Source organism: Bathycoccus prasinos, assembly GCF_002220235.1.
Source record: "Bathycoccus prasinos genomic : Chromosome_4".
Taxonomy (NCBI): Eukaryota; Viridiplantae; Chlorophyta; class Mamiellophyceae; order Mamiellales; family Bathycoccaceae; genus Bathycoccus; species Bathycoccus prasinos.
In genome coordinates, this window is record NC_024005.1 from 734,090 (window position 1) to 752,084 (window position 17,995).

The window sequence follows — 17,995 nt, forward strand, 5'->3', positions numbered from 1 at the left end:
AAAGGAAACTCCACACAAGAAAACAGAGATATAAAAAGATACATCACTTCTAATCCGGTGGTTACATGTTTTCATCATCAACTCTGACTGTTGCGGCTTTTCAGGCGCCGAGAACGCTCGGCGAGCGCGACGAGAACAAACTTCGTCGTTCTCGTTCTCGTCGCTTTCGTCGCGCGGGGGGTCATCAAAATGAGAAGAGCAACACCTTTACGAATACCAAAAGCGCTTCGAGCGATGAAAAACGATATCTAACGACGAAGAAAGATGATGATTCCACGACGCGGGAGAACGAATCCACCACGGCTCTGAATCGAGCGATATCTATCGCGAGCCAATCGATGTGCTGCATCGCGAGCACGACCGGTGGGTTTAGCAACTTTGAGCTCGTCGCGCGTTGGTTCGATCTTGATACTACTACTACTACTACTACGAACAACAACAACAACAACAACGAAGAAGACAAAGATATGAACAACAAGATGGGAAAATTAAACGAACGATTGATGTGGAAAGAAGAGGACACGTACGAGGCGCAGATGCGCCTGGCGACGGCGTCGTTTTTAGCCGCGACGACGGTGGCTGTGGGGCAGCCGGCTTTGGCGTTGGATTTTGTCCTCGTCGATCCTTCCGGTGCGTTTCGTTTCGGTTCGTTTATCGTTTTTCGTTTTAAAATATCTTATCCAGTAACGTTTAGATTTTTTTCGCTCGCCTTCGCGTAAATCTACTACATTCAAATGAACACTCACCAAAGATCTCTGATACTCACGATGATGGACTACATACATGCAGTCAAAGAATACATGGACCAACGCGACGAGGCCATGTCTTTCAAGTGCAAAGGCGGCATGATGGACTGCGACGGTGACCGACGAGAATTCGCGCGAGCGCAAGCGCAAAGTTTGTCGGAGCGTTTGGAAAGAGGCGAAAAAAGGACGGACTGTACGGTGGAAGAGGCGTGCACGGACAACATTTTAGGCGCCGCGTTAGCTGGAACGAGCGGATTTACCACCTCGGAGAAGTTTGAGAAGCTTGGTCGACCGGAGTTGGCGGACGCTCCAAACGCGAGTAGGCCGAATCTCGGCTTTTAAAAACATCAACAACCGCGCGCGTTCGTTCGTCGTGGATTTTTTTACGCTCGCTCTTTTACTTTTGTACATTATTACTCTATTAAACTATTACTATAATTTTACATATCTATCGGTGCAGCTGCTCTGTTACTACGAGTGTTACTACTCTAGCTATCTCTTCTTCTCTACTACGCGAGAACTTGTCTGACAATCCATTCCGCTTCTAACACGATCTCCTCTTCTCCTCTTCGTCCTCCTTCTTTGAACATCTCGCACTCGTACGTCGTCTCCAACATCTCCCTCCCTCGCTTCCACGAAACGCTCTTGACTTTCGTTCGACATCCTAAAACTGAGTTCACCTCTACCGGTTTCACGAATTTTACGTTTTTCATCCCGCAGTTGATTTCGTACTTGCACCACGTCGCGCTCTTTCTCGGCGCGGAGGATAAAAACGTCAACAAGGACACGGTGAAGAATCCGTGAGCGATTGGCAGTTTAACGCCTCCCAAGACAGACGGAGAAGACGACGACGATGCACTACCAAAATCATCATTATCATTACTTTTGTGTATCCACTGTTCATCGCGAGTGACTTTACCGAATTGTTCGATAGACTCTCGCGTGATCACGTATCGTTTCTTTCTGTTCTCGAACACCTTTCCCGGGGAGGATATCCATTCCTCCGCGGATTGGATTTCTTCTTCTTTGTCTTCTTCGTCTTTTCCTTTCAAAGTTTTTGAGGACGACGCGAAATGAGACGCGAGAATACTCACTCGTGTTCGTCGTCCTCTGTCGTTTAGGGGAGGAGGAGGAGGAGATGAACGACGACTTTCGTCGTCGTTCATCATCGTCTTTCTTTCTTTTTGTAATGGAGAAATGTTTTTCCAATTCAGAGTCGTCATTGTACCGATGATTCTTTCCCGCTCGCCGTGCGTTTGTTCCTCCTCGACGGGAGGAAAAAAGCCTCAAAAACAACGAAGAGTTCGAAGACAAAGCCAAAGAGACCAGAGAGACCCGGCGGATTTCAACAACGACTACGACTTGCTCAGAGAACATTTGCAAAGAGAAAACGGAGGCCCGATCGCGAATTTCCTAAACTTCTTGAGCGAAAATTCGTTCGGAAACGCGTTGAATAAAAGTGATAACACGAACCCGTTTGCGTTTTGTTACAGCTGGTTTCTCGCGAATGTGATGCCCTTGAAAAGACAGAGACAAGGTTTGGCCGGTGAAGCGGTATCGAGAGCGACGATACGGGACGAAGCGGACCGACGACTGGACGAATTTATTTTGAGATTAGAAAGAGACGAAAAGTTGAGAGAGGACGTGAAACGAGTGAAGACGTTTTGGCTGGAAACAGCGACGAATAGAAGTAGTTCTAGTAGTAGTTCGAGTAGTAGTAGTAGTAGTAGTAGTAACAACAACATGACGGAGAGATACGCGGAAAATCTCGCGTGTCGGACGTTGTCGCTGGCGGAGCGCATGGTGAGTTCGACGGAACAGAACACGTCTGAAAATCAAGACGAGGTTGCCGTTCGCATCAACGAGATTTCCAAAGCAATCACGTGTACGCCGAGAGAAGCCGTGGACGCGTGTCACGTGAATCCAGACGCGTTATCCACGCCTTCGTCGGCGTTTGTGAGTCGCCTGAGCAAATTGAAAACCGCCGCGCCTGGAGCCAATTGCTGCTCGATGTTCCTCTCGGCTCCGAAATTGTTCATGGGCGATACAGGCGACGAGTGGGTCTCTGTCGTCGGTAGAAACGCAAAACTGCTCAGAGAAAAATTCCCAAACGTAGACGTCGACGCCGTCGTCGAACACGATCCAGAGTTGTTGGTGTTATCCGGTTTAGAGGAAGCGGTGGAGGAGTTGTTGTCCTTGTGGACGGCGGAGGCGTTCGCGCTCTCTGACGTAGATAACGATTTCTTCGCGGAAGAGTTGAGCGTCGCTTTGAGAGCGTGCGCGCCAAACGGTGGCGCTTTGCCGGAGATGTTTTCTTAATGAATAATAAGAGAGAGTGATGTGTGTGTGAGAGAGATTTGGTACCACACGACGTGGTCTCGGATGATCGCGCGTAAAATTTTTAATACATTTAATGCATCACCCAAACAGCAAAGATCTTCACACAATTACATTACAGATACAAATTCGACGCGCGGTCAGCCTCTATATACACTACACCTTTTGAGACGCCGGTGACTCTGAAAAGCGAAAGTATCCCCTCGACTTTTTCTCCTCCTTTTCCTCCTCCTCTAACGACGACGACAATCATAAAAAGCTCTTCTTCAAAAGAGCAGATGTTCATAACCGCGCATCGAGGCAACTTTGTTCACTTTAAGAAGAAGAACAACAACAACTCCGGTCGAGGAGGAGCAGCAGTAGCGGCGAATAATAGTAACAGTAATAGTGATAAGAACAGCAATAGTAATAAGAAGAACTCTAAGAAAATCTCCATCGAGAAGTTAATACAGAAGCGAAAAGAGAATAACTTCCGAGGGGATTCGAGGACAACTTCCGAGGAGGAAATTCATCAGCAGCTTCAGCGAAAAGAACGCGAGTATTTCCGAAGAAGACAAGGACGATATTACGATCTCTCGCTGAGACTTTGGGTGAATAAACAACCTCACGACCATTATTTACATCAAATGTACGAAAAGTTAGACCGAGACATCGAACGGTTGGTCGTGTCTAAAGACGAAGAGAAGAAAGAGAAGCACGTGAAATACGTGACGGATTGGTTGACGGCGCTGGCGAAAGTTCCGGTCGAGCGTTACTTACCGGCTGGGTTGTATTTACGAGGCGGAGGAGTTCACGTGCCGGAGGATGTGAAGAGGCAAGTGGATTTGAACGCGTTTTACGGGGATAAGTTGATAACGTCCGTGTTGCTCGACAAGATTCGCAAAGCGGACGGGAAATACGGGGCGAATCGAGCGCCGAGGAATAAGATGGAAGCGAATAATTTTCTTTCGGCGTGCGTGAGAAATAAAACTTTCGCAGAGTTAGCGCCGGATATTTTACCGGACGTGAAGATTACCGCGGAGGAGTGGCGACATCACGAGCACGTGGCCGGGACGGCGGTGGAAGCGGCGATTATAGCCGTCGCAGATTTATCGAACGATACTTTGAGACAAGCGCAGAAGGACGTCGCGATCGATGCGGTGGCGAATTTGATATTAGAGGAAGGGATGAAATTCGCGAAGAGCGACGTGAAACCGGCGAGAGCGAAATTTAACGATACGCTGTGTTTGTATACGGTGAAGTTGTTGTCGAGGAGCGTGACTGGATTAGTGCACGATCCAAAATTTATAGGAACGGCGAGAGTGACCCACAGAAGATTGTATTTAGGAGATCAAAAGAAGAGGTATAAGAACGTACCTTTGGAATTCGGTACAATTGAAGTAGAAGCGGAAGGGACGAGCAGCGACAACGCGAAAGAGGCGGCGAGCGTGCAGATTTTGGAGTTGATGAAAAAGCTAGGATTAGTAGACGAGGAGTATCAAGCGATATACGTGTCAGACATTAAGCCCGCGTTGAATTTATGGAAGGAGCACAGGAGGAACGAGGGGAAAAAGAAAAAAGAAGACGGAGTAAAGGAGGAGTACGAGGAAGACGACGATGCGCGAGAAAAGCAGCGTCGTAAGATTTAGTCACCATGATGAGTGCATTATTAGATTTTTGAAACGACATGCGCATGTCCACTCGTTGCTGCTGCTATTTCGCTACTTTTCTACTATCGCCGCTGCTGCTATTTTTAAAATTTGCTTTTGCTCTTCTTGTTCGCTTTCTTTCGCGCCGTCGTGGCGTTCTTCTCGTACTGACTGTTGCGAGATTGTTGTTGCGGTTTTCGTTTACTTTTGTTCTTATGGTGCGTTTTGTTGTACGCCTGTCGCATTTTTTCAATCATGTCTTCGTCGTCTTCCTCGCTCTCATTGTCGTCTTCCTCGCTCTCGTCGTCGTCATCAACTTTATCCGAATCATCAATCGCAGCTTTTTTCCTGTCCTTTGCATTATTTTCCTCGTCGTCCACGATTTCCAACTCTGAATCCGAATCCATTTTATCGTAATCCGCTTTCGTCTTCTTCTTCGTTTTCTTCTTCTTCCCTTTTTCCGCGTTCTTTTGAGTTTCCGTGTTTACTTTCTTTTCTTCTTTCTTCCTCATTTCCAAACGGGCTTCGATATCGTCGATTTCAATTTCTTTCGGTTTCGCCGGTTTCGATCTGCGCATGATGTCGTTGTTGTTCATGACTACTAAACTCGTATATCGCCCGCCGCCTTCGATTCGTGCGATTGGCTCTCTGACGTTTCTCTCGTCCCAAACTTTAATAATTCCATCCGAAGATGCCGTAGCGAAAGAGTGTCCTCCGCGTTCTGGAATCTCCGCCATGCACCGAACGCGATTTTCGTGCGCGTTTACAATCGTCGCACTCGCTGTACCACCACCGACTCTCGCGTCGAAAATGCACACGTCGCCACCTTCGTATCCAATTCGGTAGATGTTTTCCGCCGAATCCTCTTTGCTTGTCGCGCACAAACACTTGCGATACCCAATCCTTCCTTCCCTTTGATCTTCCCTCGTAAACGAGCTCACCTCGCCGCCGCTTTCGCAATCGATAACGTCCAACCACTTATTCGTCAAAAGCCCGTACCTCTTCCCTCCTCCTCCCGATGTATCTTCTTCTTTGCTGCTAAAAAACACGTCAATTCCGCTTTCTTCCCCACCTCTCGTCTTCCCTTTATACGCAACCCGTCCTTTCTTCAAATCCCAAAGCGCCACGGACCGGTCTTCCTTTCCGCACGACACCGCCACTACCCCGGACGCGTGTACGCTCAACCCAGAAACGCCGTTTCTGTGCGCCAACATTTTCTTCAGTATTTCAAAATCGTACGTTTGCCAGACTAAAATCGTCCCATCGTCGCTCCCGGAAAGCATTCGAGTCGGCGACGGCACTTTTTCCTCCTCGTTGTTGTTGTTCTTGTTGTTCTTCGTAGTACACTTTTTACCATCATCATCATCATCTTCACGCTTTCCATAAATACTGGGCTTGGCAAACGCGATGCACGTCACCGTCCCACTGTGTCCCGTCAACGACCCCACGTCCGAAATCTCCCCTCTCGTATTCACGTGAAACGCTCGTATTCTGTCGTCGTGTCCTCCGCTGCAGAAAAACGGACCGGCGGCGGCGATTGATTTTATCGATTGCGAATGCGCGTCTATCGTGCACAGAAACTTTGTGTTGTTCCTTTTCTTCTCAAACTCCTCCTCGCCAGCAGCAGTAAAAGAGGCAGAGAAGTTTGGACCGTACGAGTGTCCGAACAGAAATCGCTCGTACGAGCCGGCGAAGATCGAGTGCGCGTTTGCCTCGAAGTTCTTCGCCATTTTTTTTTAATGATGAAAGGAAAAAAGAGAAAAGAAGAGAGACGTGTGACTCAAAATTAGGGTTGGACACCCTAAGCAATTGACACGTCATTTTTGAAAGATATTTTCATTTCCTCAGTAAAAAGAAGAGAAACACAAACACACTTTGCGCGCGTATTGATTACCACAGAAACAAAAAAATGTTGTCCTCATCCTCCTCTCTTCTTTCAACCTCCTCTGGGAAGTTGGTCGCCGCGTGCCGATCTTCGTCTTTACTAAAAAATAAGAGTCGTCGTTCCAAAAGCGCGTTGGTGTCTTTTCGAGGAAAATCATCATCGTCCAGGGCGAATTCTTCGTCCTCCTCGAAAGTGACGATGATGATCTTCAACGAAACGTCGTCGTCGTCGTCAAAGGCAGAAGGAAAGAAATGCGAGCAGCGACGAAAACAAGAAACAGAAGAACAGAAATGGGAGAAGAAAGCGGCGTCTTTCGCGTTGGCGACGCTCGTGGCGACGTCGTTAGCGGTCGCGGATTGCTCGGTGTTGAATCAGCCTGCGGAGGCTTCCACTTTTGCGAATGAAATCACGCAAGTGGCTGGGAGAGGCGGCGGAGGTATGAGAGGAGGAGGCGGAAGATCGTACAGGTCTGCGCCGAGAGGTGGTGGGCAATACAGACGAGGACCGCCGCCGCGCGCGGGTTACGGACCGACGGTGATGCCAATGCCAGTGCCGATGTTTTCTCCGTTTGGGTTCGGTATGCCGTTTGGTTTCGGGTACGGCATGCCGTTTGGCTTCTTTGGTGGGGGCGGTTTCATCTTTCAGCTGTTCATGTTGGCGTTTGTCGTGAACGTGGTGAGTGGGTTCTTCAACGCCGCGGATCAATCTAGATACGATGAATACGAAAGAGACGAGTGGGAAAGAGACCAGAACAAATCCATCGACGAGGATGACTTTTCGGACGACTGGAGAAAGAGACGCTAAATATTATTGAATTCCACTTTTAATATACCTACTAAAATTGTATCGCACAACAGCATTTTTACGCGTTTGAATTCGAACGTAAATAATTACTTTTTCTTCAATCAGAAGAAGCACATCCACCAGATATACATAGAAGCTAAATTGACGAGACTCGTAGCTTCCTCGATCAAACGCCGGACTTGACCGCTCGTGCTCAAAGGTAAACTCGGCGCCGCGCCGACACCAACGACGACGCCTTCTAATCTCGCCCCGATATTTTCCAGAGCCTCTTTCGCTTTTCGTTGCGAAACCACATTCGTATTACTTTGGTTACTGCTACTCTTCCCGCGAGTCCACTCAACGAGTGGATCATGTACGAACGTTTCTAACACAGACATCAACGCCTCGCGATGATTTCGTAACACGTCTAAAGTAATTTCACAGACGCGTTCAAAGGCGCCTTCGTAGCCTCCAACGCCTAAACCATCAATCATGTTTTGCGTCAATCGAAAAGGAACAACTTCCGGCGTTTCCAACTCTAAACCTTTGTCGAACAAACACGAAAAGTCCACGTGGACACAATCACCAGTTGTCGCATCCAACAAGACGTTTTCCGCGTGCCGATCTCCCAAACCGACGATGTGGCCGACCATCGACCAGACCGCAGATGTGTGCGCAAATGCCTTGCGAGCGGCGAACCACTTCGATGGATCTTTCCAAGTGTCAAGGAACCATTTGTGGAAAACGGGTGGGAATTTTTGTAACACCTCCTTCCCGTACCCGAGTGGCGATCGTCCTTTCCACCTTTCGTAGATTTCTTTGATGTCGTTGTGCGTGTGACGTCCGAATATACCTTCGCGAACGTATAAGTTTTGCATCACGTGACGCAAACCGGTCGTGTTCGGGACCCATTCGATGATACCACAGTCCTCAGACAATGGAATAACGGAGAAAGTGCGCAAATATAATCGTCTCTTGCGACTTTGTTCGTCGCGAGATAACAAACGGTTCAGAACCGCACAAAATTCCATCATTCTTAAATCTTTTCGCAAATCGTCCTTTGGTTTACACAAAAAGGAGTATTCCAAACCATCGTCACCGATGACGGTTAGTTTTTTCGGCTTTTGCAAAGATTGCAACAGTTGCACGTCGTCGACGAAACCGTAAAAACTTGGCGTTGCGGCAGGAAACGGTGTATGGTCCGTAGGATTTGAATCTTTCGGCGGGAGCGCCGCCGTCAAGGATAATTGAATTGGAATCATAATTTGCGACGGTAACATTGCACATAAACCCGGGAATTCTTTCTCAAGCGAAAAACTCTTCGCTTGACGTTGTCTAGGCTCTGTCGGTGCTTTCGGTTGAAACGCGCACAGCTTGACGAGGTGGTCGCCCATAGCTTGAAAAGCGGCGATTTGCTCGCGATGGCTGCTCTCTTCGCGAATCGCTTTTTGTAATACTTGTAAAGCAGATCGTTTCCGATAATCATCACGCGAACGCAACATTGGTGCGAGTTGCCACAACGTTTGATCCGAGTACGCGCGGAACAGTCGCGAAACTAACGTCTGGACGACGTGTAACACGTCTTCATTTTTGTGGGTCAAGCGAGAGGTGAGCTGCGGTAAAGCGACGAGCCATTTATACAAAGGAAACGCGTTGCTGTAAGTCTTGACGATGAGCGTAATGTCTTCACAACACTTCTTGGCGCGCTGAAGTTCCTTCTGCATCTGATGCTGCGTCGTTGCAGACGTTGTCGAAGTATAAGTTGCGTGCATTCTCTCGTAGTTGTCTCCGGCATCGAACCATAACGTCAACATTCTCGGTATGGAGGCATACACGTGGCGATGTCCATTTTTTGCGGATGCTCCGTAAGCTTTCGCAGCTTCCGTGATCAAATCGTAACTGGAGGTCACTTCTCTACTATTCGCGAGAGCGTTTGAACCTGCGCGACCGCCACCCTGATTATTCGCTCGTCGACTTCGCGAGGACGTGTTCAAATTCTGGGCGGCCGAAACGCTGCCAATCCCACTCATCGCCAATACCGCTTCTCTCCTTTGTGCATCTTTGAGTAGCTCGTCCAAATACCTCGCGAGGTGAAAGTGAGCCTTTTCTCTCGATCCGTAGTGCGTCTTTGCGCGCTTGTACAGTTCGAGAATTTCATTTTTTTGCTTTTGACCGGTGACCGCAGCCCAACGAGCGAGCTTAAGCGTCGCTTTTGCCAAGATCTTGGCGTCTTCATCACCTTCGGCCAGTATGTCCTCAGTTATGGTCGTCGTACTACCTCCCGAACGAGAGCTGTTGTTGTTTTCATCGGTGAAACCGAGAACTTCTTGAATTTCGCTGACTGCTTTGTGTTGCTTGCCTTCCGCCCAGAGTAACTTTGCTTGCTCCAAGGCTAATCGAACGTTGTTTCCAATCGTCGTTCGTTCACTCGCACCACTTTCAACTTGTTGCATAGAATTTCTAGCCTCTAAGAGTGCAAGCTGCGCGGCGCCATGGTGACCAGCTGTTCGACATGCTCGCGCTTGCGCCAACCACGCGTTCGCTTGCGCAGGTGCAGCGTGAAGTAAACCGTAGATGCACCGTCGCAAAGCTAAGATCGGCTCTCGCGTCTGAATCGTAGCAGGTACTCTCTCTAAGCGCGCATCCCACGCGTTGAGTACAGTTTGAGTGACCACAGGAATACCCGATTTGGACTCTCGAGATATTCGAAATCGATTCGCGGTTGTTCTTGTATCGGCTAATCGACTTCTCGATGCGTTATTAGTGTTACCCTTACTAGAAGCGGGGATTTCGTTGTGTCGAGCAAGTTCAACTTGCATTCTACCCGTCTCTTCGCGGAAAGACTTGACAGCTTCAAAGCCAGCTGCGCACTCCTGCAACAAATGAAGCCGCACCAAACTCGGGTGCGCTCTTTGCCAACTCCCTTCCATCGCTGCTGCAGCTAATGGTGCCAAGACGGCATCGCGCGCAGATTTCATCGCACGGCGAAAACCTACTTCATCGCAATTGTTTACTCCATTTCGGTTATTATTTCGCGTCAAGGCGAGCATTATGCGTCCAATAGCGGCATCACCATCCGCAGGAGCTTTTGGATTAAACGCAGACGAGGACAGATTCGTCAATAATCCAGACACGTCGTCGTCATCGTTAAATACATTCACCGCTTGATGACGATGTAATCGCGAAGAGAGAATTCCTCCACCCGCAGTGCTCCGAATTCGTTTGCGAGAAGATCCGATGACGTGTTCTAACGACGCCGTCGTTGTGACAGTACCATCATATGAGTGCATTCCACCACCTCTTCTCGCGTTCTCGTTATCTAACTTTGTTAATAAACTCTCCAAATCATCCCATCGGCCCAATCGCCACGCGGCGTTTGCTCCAGATTCTGCCAGCGCTGCTGTTTCTTTGCGATTTCTTGAGAAGCGACGCGCCGCAAGCAGAGTTTCCGAATCTCTTTGCACCGTTCGTAAATGCCCAAGACCTTTTAAACAACGAAGCCTTCCCCATTCTGCAGGCGATAAAGTATCACTTGAAGATGATGATTTTGGCGTCTTCTTTGAAAGCTCAGATTCGTAGTGAATCAGTGCCTCCTCCCATTCCCCAGCTTCCTCGTGTCGTAAAAGCTCATCTTCCACTTTTGGTTGCGCGCGAAATCTGGGCAACGCCAACAACTGGTCCGGTTCAGCCAGGCCCTGATATACCGAGGCTAAGAATGAGACGTCGCCGTCTGCCATGTCGAGCTTTGTCTTCGAAAAATTCGCCGATGCAGGATTGGATACCGCACCCTGAGCACGACAATGGTCTTCAAAGTACCTGAGAGCACGAACTGAAGCGCCACAGTTCTGCGCCGCTTTTGCAAGTAGCGTTTTAGGAATATTCTCCAGGAACTCCTGAACAAAGTGCGCATTTTTGTGCATGGCATTTGCGCCATATGAATGACGTCTCGTACTAGAGATACGTACATTCGCAACCCACGTTTCGAGCTGGTCAAGCAAGTGGAATATTGCTTGTGCCGCCAATTCCGCGATACCACCAGAGCCTCCTGATGCAGACGACTTACTGTTGAGCGCGTTGTCTCTTCCCCTTTGCGAGCGCAACGCCGAAAATGCAACAACATCATTTGGGGATATTTCACCTCTGCTCGTATTTACCACGTGCTGCTCATTCTCCGAAACTACTATACCAGCGGCGTCTCTCAACACGGCTAAAATTTCGAGCTCGATGGAAAGTCTTCGCATTCGTGCGGTTTCATCTCCATCATCATTATCGATGACAATGGGGGTATCTTCGTTCGTATTGGCGTACTCTTCTTTGGTTTGCCCAGTCAGAGCATCTAAAACCATGTGCGGAAGCAAATACAGCGTCAGGCGTGTATCGTGTCGAAACACTCCCAAACAATTCTCGAATAAATCCGCACACGGACCGCGAGCTTCTATGGCTAATACGCGGCACCACTGCTGAATCCATTTCGAGAATGAGTTGACTGAAGAAGACGTTCCATATATCGGACGCGTCGAAGGGAGTTGCTTGTTACTACTTGAGGTGTAAATCGTCGTAAGATATGGAGCCAACGTGGTTCTCGCTTCCTCGGGTAACTCCGACCAGAATTTAGCCCCGTCCTTTGTTGATCCTTCCGGTAATATAGTGGTATCCATAGCGTAGTTATTACGCTGATTGTACAAAAATGTTGCGGCTTCTTCAATTTCAGCCGGTCTACACTCGCTCGTTATGAGGACTTTTTGTGCGCAGAATGCCGTGGCGTCGAGCATGATAGCATCGGTAGCACCGCGAACCATACGAGCTAAATGGTCTACGAGCAGAGTTTGAGAAACTTCTGTAGGTCTGGTATCCAAATGCAAGTCAACAGATTCGGTGGTAATTCCTAAACGACCGGGATCGATAGCACCGAGCTCGCCCAGGCATTTTGCCGCCATTCTTTGCGAGCGTACTCTGGCTTGCTCGTTTTTTGCACTGCCTGTAGATGAATAATCGTGCGAAAAAGACTTCAACAGCGCAAATCCGAGATTACCTACGACCGAATCGGCGGTTGCACCTTCGCTCGAGCCTTTCACGAGAGCATTCAATTCATCTGTGTTCTCGTGGTTGCTTAATGCGCGATATATTTCCACCAGCGCAGTCTCTCGGACCGCCGCACTTTCTGTTTGGGACAAAGAGTTCGTCAACGCTTGTAGTCGAATTCCTAAACTATCTTCGAGTAAATTAGATCTTCTGGCGTCGTCAAGTTTCGTGTTCGAGTCTCGCAGTCTTTCCAGTCTGGGCAAAAGAGGCAGCGAAGCCAAAATCGGCTTTGGTAAAATAGCCTTCAATACGAGCTCATCAAGAACAGCTGCCGCTAGATTAGCGTCTGTCGTCGCAGAGTTCGCAGTGCTCGATATTTTTTTCGATGCATCTCCGTTTCCTTCATCGAATTCAGTGCTGTTTTGATTTTCCTGATCGCTATTCTGTAAATACGGTAACATCGTGACCACAATTTGACCGGCGATTCTCGATAAGTACTCGTTGCTGTGCTTCGCAATCACTTGCACAAATATCAACCACGCTCTGAGAGCATCTTTGCGCAAACTTTTGCGCTCAAGCGCGGCTGAAAAGTGCGCCATGACTTTTGGTGCAAATTGAGGCAAATGATCTTGGATTAAAATGACCATGATCGCGAGCGATTTCAGAAATCTGCGATGGATCACTTCGTTTCTCTTCTCATCTGGTTCGTACATGAGCATTTCCACAGCGGTGAAGTGAGCTCGCAAGAAATCTGGTAAGGTGGTGAATTGCTCATCACCTAGTGCCAAACGGCCAATATCGTGGAGCATAGTTTTCAACTCTTTCGCGCAAACCACCGGTTCTGGTACTTTCTCATTAGCGCCCGCGGATTTGATCAAACACCTAATGAGATACAACGCATTATCCGCAATCAGAGTTTCTATTTCTAAACCTGTCTGCTCTTCGAGAAACTCGATTGCATTCTTCTTTAGTGCTTCATTATCTCGAGCTGAAAGAAAATCAGCAATGACGACGTATGCGAATTCAGTCACTATAGACTTGACAGATCTCTCTCCTCGAAGCTCTTTCGCGTACGCCCCCAACGTCTTGATATCCCTTTTACGTACTAGTGTCGGGAACGCCGCAGGTAAAAGAGCATCGAGTAACTCTCGTTCTGAGCACTCTACGACTGCCTCACAAAGAGTACGCAACATTTCTTTATTATTAGGGATAATACATCCGATACCTTCTGCAATTTGAGCGTCTCCTAACAAAAGCTCCTTTGGTCGAATATCACGTTTCTTTGCCAGAGTGTGCAAAAGAAGAGCAGCAGTCGATGCCGTGAGTAAACTTTCCCCAGAGTTTGGAACGATATGTTTTACGCAGAACATAGCTTCAATCGTCAACGCGTCCCGTCTTGCTGGAACGGTCATAGCAGCGGTCGAAAAAACACGCAAAGAAAGCTCTCGTGCAGTGTCCGTCGGCGCTTCGTCCACGACGATTTTCAGATGTCGGAGCAATTTTAAAGACGCCTCAATCTCGATTTTGTGGATTGGATTTTGATTCATGGCTGACGGCGCACCGCCCCAAAGTAAAGCTACATTCAAACTCGATTGCCTGCGCAAATTCAAGCTGTTCAGATTTTCCGCCATCATTTTCATCGCTCGAAAGGAAAACGTCGAAAGATCGATCTCCCCGTTTACGAGAGCATCTTCGAGGAGAATTTCACGCCGAGAAAATATACGCGTTGCATCAAGGACAGCTTTTCTTACGCTTGGGCTCTCGTGATGTGCTAATCGCCACGCGTATCCAATCAATTTATTGGTCCCAAATAGAGCAAAAGTTTCCTTTTCTTTTCGACGTCTTCGATCGAGAAAATCTGGACCGCACGTTAACGAGGTCTCTAAAACTCTTCGTAAGGAGGAAACCGCAACTTTGATTGCATCCGCTTCCCACTTCTTATCGACATTATTGTTCCTCCAAGCAGCCATGCGTTGCTTCTTCGCCTCTTCTGTGCCATCTTCTGCCTCATTAATTTCAGGACAGTCGTCGCAGACGAGAAAATTTGAAAAAATTTCAGAGTATTCTTCGATGCATAATTTTTCGAGCTCATCTCGCAAGAAAGGCATTTTTTGTACTTCGAGTTCACTCATTGCTTTTGCACGCGACGTTCGACCCCTCGATGGCGTCTTGGATTTGGATGGCTGATGGTCAACCATATCGGAAGATGCGATACGGAAGACATTGTTCTGAAAGTAGTGATTTTCTCGCGACTCTGTCGATCCCCTATCTTGCTGCGATACTCTCGCAAACAAGGCGTTCAGAATCTTGCGCCGAGTTTCTGAAGCGCTCACTAGGTTGATATTCACAACCGAATGAATGGACTCGCAAATGCATTCCAAGTCTTCATACTTTTTTTCCGAAGCAAGTCGAACGGCTGAGATAGCTTTAGACGTCAAGGAATTACGCAAACGCTCGAGATCAACTTCGTAGCTTTTATAAGCCGTTCTGGAGTTACTATTGTTGTTTTCGTTACTTTTCTCTATCAAAGTGTCGCTCAGAGATAGGGCAACTGCGAGAGATCCGAGGTCGTAATTAACACCAATCGCCATCGCCGCGATAGCTTTTGCTGCTAGAATTTCATACCGTTCTGCAGCGTCAGATACACCTTTATTCGCTTCTTCGCGAGTCATATCAATCGCTTTCTTCGTCAATTCCCCTAAAGCTTGACTCGAGGGTGAAAATCTCTCTGCAAAAAATTTGGCGAACGGTAAAGCCATGACAACCGTTGACTTCACTCGTTCGTCTTCGTCTACAACGGCGCGCTGCAACACGCGCTTTGCAAGTTCAGCAGAAACTATTGTTCCACTCGACTTTTCAGTCGTCGCGATGAAAGTGATCGCTAGCGCTACGGATGCAATCTTAGACTTTGTCGTACTATCAAGAAGTGCCCTAGCGTGGCGTCGTTCTTTGCTATTGTCCGTGAACTTGCTCGCGTTCAGCAGAACCCAGCTGACGTGCGGATCTTTCACGTACCTTGTGTACGGCCATAACACGACGTCTGGAGTAATATCATGCACATTGAGCAGCGAGAAATCGTCATCATTTATCAGCGATCCTCGGGTGGTGCTCACATCCATGTTTTGATTGGACTTATCTTCGTCATCGTTTCGTCGCTTCTTTGTCGTCGCAGCGAGAAGTAAAGCTGTTGCAGCATCGCAAAGCATCGTGAATGCGCAGAATTTTTCTCTCGCGAGAGCTACAGTTTCGATGTCGACGCTATCTCTATTAATCGCAACTGCTGCGCTCGAACTTTTATCTCTTGGATTCTTATTTTTTCCGAACCATTGCAACCACGTCGAGATGAATTTCTCAGAACACGCTCTCGCTTCATCGGCTGAATCAGACATTGCAGCTGATTTAGCAAGGGTTACAATGGCACCAATCCTTTCGAGCGTTTTTATATCGTTCGCACCGCTATTGAAACTTGTCGTTTCTGCCTGGACGCGTGCGTCTGGAATCCACACTCCGGGAGAATCTGGATCTGTGTTCTTTCGGGGTAAGCCGAGCTGTTCTAGCATTGATATCACGCATGACTCAGTCCATTTCGCAGCTGCTATTTGACGCTGCTTTTCTTCGTCTATAACATCCAAATTTGCGATATTCCCTGCTGCTTCTTCTCTAAAAAATGCTTGGTCTTCAAAATCGGTATCTTCGTCGCTAAATTCCTTCCCACTTTGTTTTCTGCCGACATTGTTGTTTCTTCCTATTTTTCCTGATTGATGTGGCGCTCGCATGGCAATTGCAAGTATTCCAGAGAAAGGCATCGAACCATCTCTAGTGACCGCGCAATGCATAATGGACGCACACGCTCTCGAGCATAACACACCGATTGTATCCGACGCTGAAGACGAGACTTGTTGTTGTTGATGATTCCTTCGTTTTTTGTTTTCGCTTCTCCTTCGTCTGAGCGAGCTCACTCGTTTTTCTTCTTTATCAGCGCAAGTGGCGACGAGTAAAAGAGCCTCGAGTAAAATTTCTCTCACCTCTCGAGATTGGCAGACGGTGATGCACTTTGTGAGCGCTTCCACGAGCCTCGCGACGTTGTCGACGATTGTGTGCGAGGACGGTTTCTGATCTACTACGCTACTAGTATTACTACTCTGCTGCTGCTGCAAAGTTTGAAGACACATTCGCACAACGTCGAGATTACTAGTATGCTCATCATTGGGATCAAAATAGTGTAAAACATTCAGCGTAACTGCAATTGCAAAATCTTCGCGACCGATATTTTCGTAAAATTCTACGGAAATCGACTTTGCGCACTTCAACGCGTTCGAACGAACTTCATATGAACCGGCATATGCGCTCAAATCTACAATCGCATCGATAGTTTGTGGCGTGATCATCGTGCTCGCAATTTGCGGCGATACCTTGAATGTATAGGAAACGACTTGCAAAGCTGCGTTGACAAAGAGATGCATCGCAGAGACGCCTTTCGAAAGGTCCAAAGATATACACGCCGAGCGTTTCAAACCAGAGAGAAACTCTTCATTGCGCAGCGCTTCCGCACTCTTCTTCTTCTTAACGGTGACATCACTGCTATTTTCCTTTCCTTCAAAATCAGCATCTATAATCTTCATCTCAAAATGTTCCACTATAGCCGCAAAAGACGAAGCGACGTACTCCGCCACGTTCGTATTGTTGTTGTTATTATAATATGAAGAACTCGCCTCCGTCGCCGTCAATCTTTCTCGCTGTAAAATTAACCCCTCTCTCGCATCTTCTACCGCCCTCGACGCCCCTAAGCATAAAGCAATCCACCCTTCCCTATCGTCCACGGCAATGAATTGCATCAATTTGGACGCCAACTCCAACGCTACTCTTTTCGTTTCCAAAGAAGACGATACTGCGCACGTCAGAGGAAACACGCGCAAAAACACCGTCGCCGCCGCCGACGACGAAAACGTGTCTCCGCGTTTGAACAAGTTTGGCCGTTTTTGTATCGCATCTCGCAACACTCGGAGTACTTCCACTGTTAACGACTCGTCGTGAACGCGAGAAGATGAAGAGGTCATCGCTGACGCGGAGGACGTTTCGGGGCCTAAAGAGAAAGAGAGAGGTTTTCGATGCGGCGAAAGTGAGTATTTTTGAAAACAAGAGAGAAAGAGAGAGAGAGAGAAACAATGCATCGAAGAACATAAAAAGAAAGACGACGACGACGTACCACCAAAAACACCTCCGCGAAAGTGCGTCTCCACGAGCTTTTCGAGCGCGCTCTTTGTTCTTCTCTCGCTGTTGTTCTCATCGCTCGCGTTAGCTCCTCCTTTTTGTTGTTGTTGTTGTTGTTGTTCTCGGTGCAACACCAACAACTCCTCGCGAATGGTACGAACGAGATTTCGCACCGACGACGAACCATCATCTTCCTCCCCGCGATGCTGATGATGAAGACGATGATCACCCCCGCTGCCTCCTCCTCCATCGCCCCCGCGTTTCGATGGTTTTTGGTGTTCTCCTGGTGGTCCCATCTCTCCCTCTTACGTATCTATTTAATATGAATTGCGCGCGTTGTGTTGCGTGCAAGAGAGAGAGAGCGAAGAAGAGTTTGAAATTTT

The 17,995-nt window shown here is 48.0% G+C and overlaps 8 protein-coding genes across 8 annotated transcripts; 5 read left to right on the top strand and 3 right to left on the bottom strand.

The window, feature by feature from the left end:
• Positions 1–65: 65 nt before the first annotated feature.
• Positions 66–719, top strand: Bathy04g03780 (unknown protein; the record flags this gene model as incomplete). The annotated part of the gene is made up of 1 exon (XM_007513499.1): positions 66–719. The coding sequence occupies one exon, from the start codon at positions 66–68 to the stop codon at positions 717–719; it is 654 nt and encodes a 217-aa protein (XP_007513561.1).
• Positions 720–770: 51 nt separating this feature from the next.
• On the top strand, positions 771–1,088 carry Bathy04g03790 (predicted protein; the record flags this gene model as incomplete). Its single annotated transcript, XM_007513590.1, has 1 exon — positions 771–1,088. The coding sequence occupies one exon, from the start codon at positions 771–773 to the stop codon at positions 1,086–1,088; it is 318 nt and encodes a 105-aa protein (XP_007513652.1).
• A 167-nt stretch (positions 1,089–1,255) lies between these two features.
• Positions 1,256–1,912, bottom strand: Bathy04g03800 (hypothetical protein MICPUCDRAFT_50739; the record flags this gene model as incomplete). The annotated part of the gene is made up of 1 exon (XM_007513359.1): positions 1,256–1,912. The coding sequence occupies one exon, from the start codon at positions 1,910–1,912 to the stop codon at positions 1,256–1,258; it is 657 nt and encodes a 218-aa protein (XP_007513421.1).
• A 64-nt stretch (positions 1,913–1,976) lies between these two features.
• Positions 1,977–3,065, top strand: Bathy04g03810 (predicted protein; the record flags this gene model as incomplete). The annotated part of the gene is made up of 1 exon (XM_007513403.1): positions 1,977–3,065. The coding sequence occupies one exon, from the start codon at positions 1,977–1,979 to the stop codon at positions 3,063–3,065; it is 1,089 nt and encodes a 362-aa protein (XP_007513465.1).
• A 296-nt stretch (positions 3,066–3,361) lies between these two features.
• Positions 3,362–4,711, top strand: Bathy04g03820 (unknown protein; the record flags this gene model as incomplete). The annotated part of the gene is made up of 1 exon (XM_007513747.1): positions 3,362–4,711. The coding sequence occupies one exon, from the start codon at positions 3,362–3,364 to the stop codon at positions 4,709–4,711; it is 1,350 nt and encodes a 449-aa protein (XP_007513809.1).
• A 104-nt stretch (positions 4,712–4,815) lies between these two features.
• Bathy04g03830 (maintenance of killer 11 protein) lies at positions 4,816–6,441 on the bottom strand (the record flags this gene model as incomplete). Its single annotated transcript, XM_007513551.1, has 1 exon — positions 4,816–6,441. One exon carries the CDS (start codon positions 6,439–6,441, stop codon positions 4,816–4,818), a length of 1,626 nt encoding a protein of 541 aa, XP_007513613.1.
• A 353-nt stretch (positions 6,442–6,794) lies between these two features.
• Bathy04g03840 (unknown protein) lies at positions 6,795–7,400 on the top strand (the record flags this gene model as incomplete). The annotated part of the gene is made up of 1 exon (XM_007513821.1): positions 6,795–7,400. The coding sequence occupies one exon, from the start codon at positions 6,795–6,797 to the stop codon at positions 7,398–7,400; it is 606 nt and encodes a 201-aa protein (XP_007513883.1).
• A 101-nt stretch (positions 7,401–7,501) lies between these two features.
• Positions 7,502–17,458, bottom strand: Bathy04g03850 (predicted protein; the record flags this gene model as incomplete). The annotated part of the gene is made up of 1 exon (XM_007513383.1): positions 7,502–17,458. The coding sequence occupies one exon, from the start codon at positions 17,456–17,458 to the stop codon at positions 7,502–7,504; it is 9,957 nt and encodes a 3,318-aa protein (XP_007513445.1).
• Between the last annotated feature and the right edge of the window lie 537 nt (positions 17,459–17,995).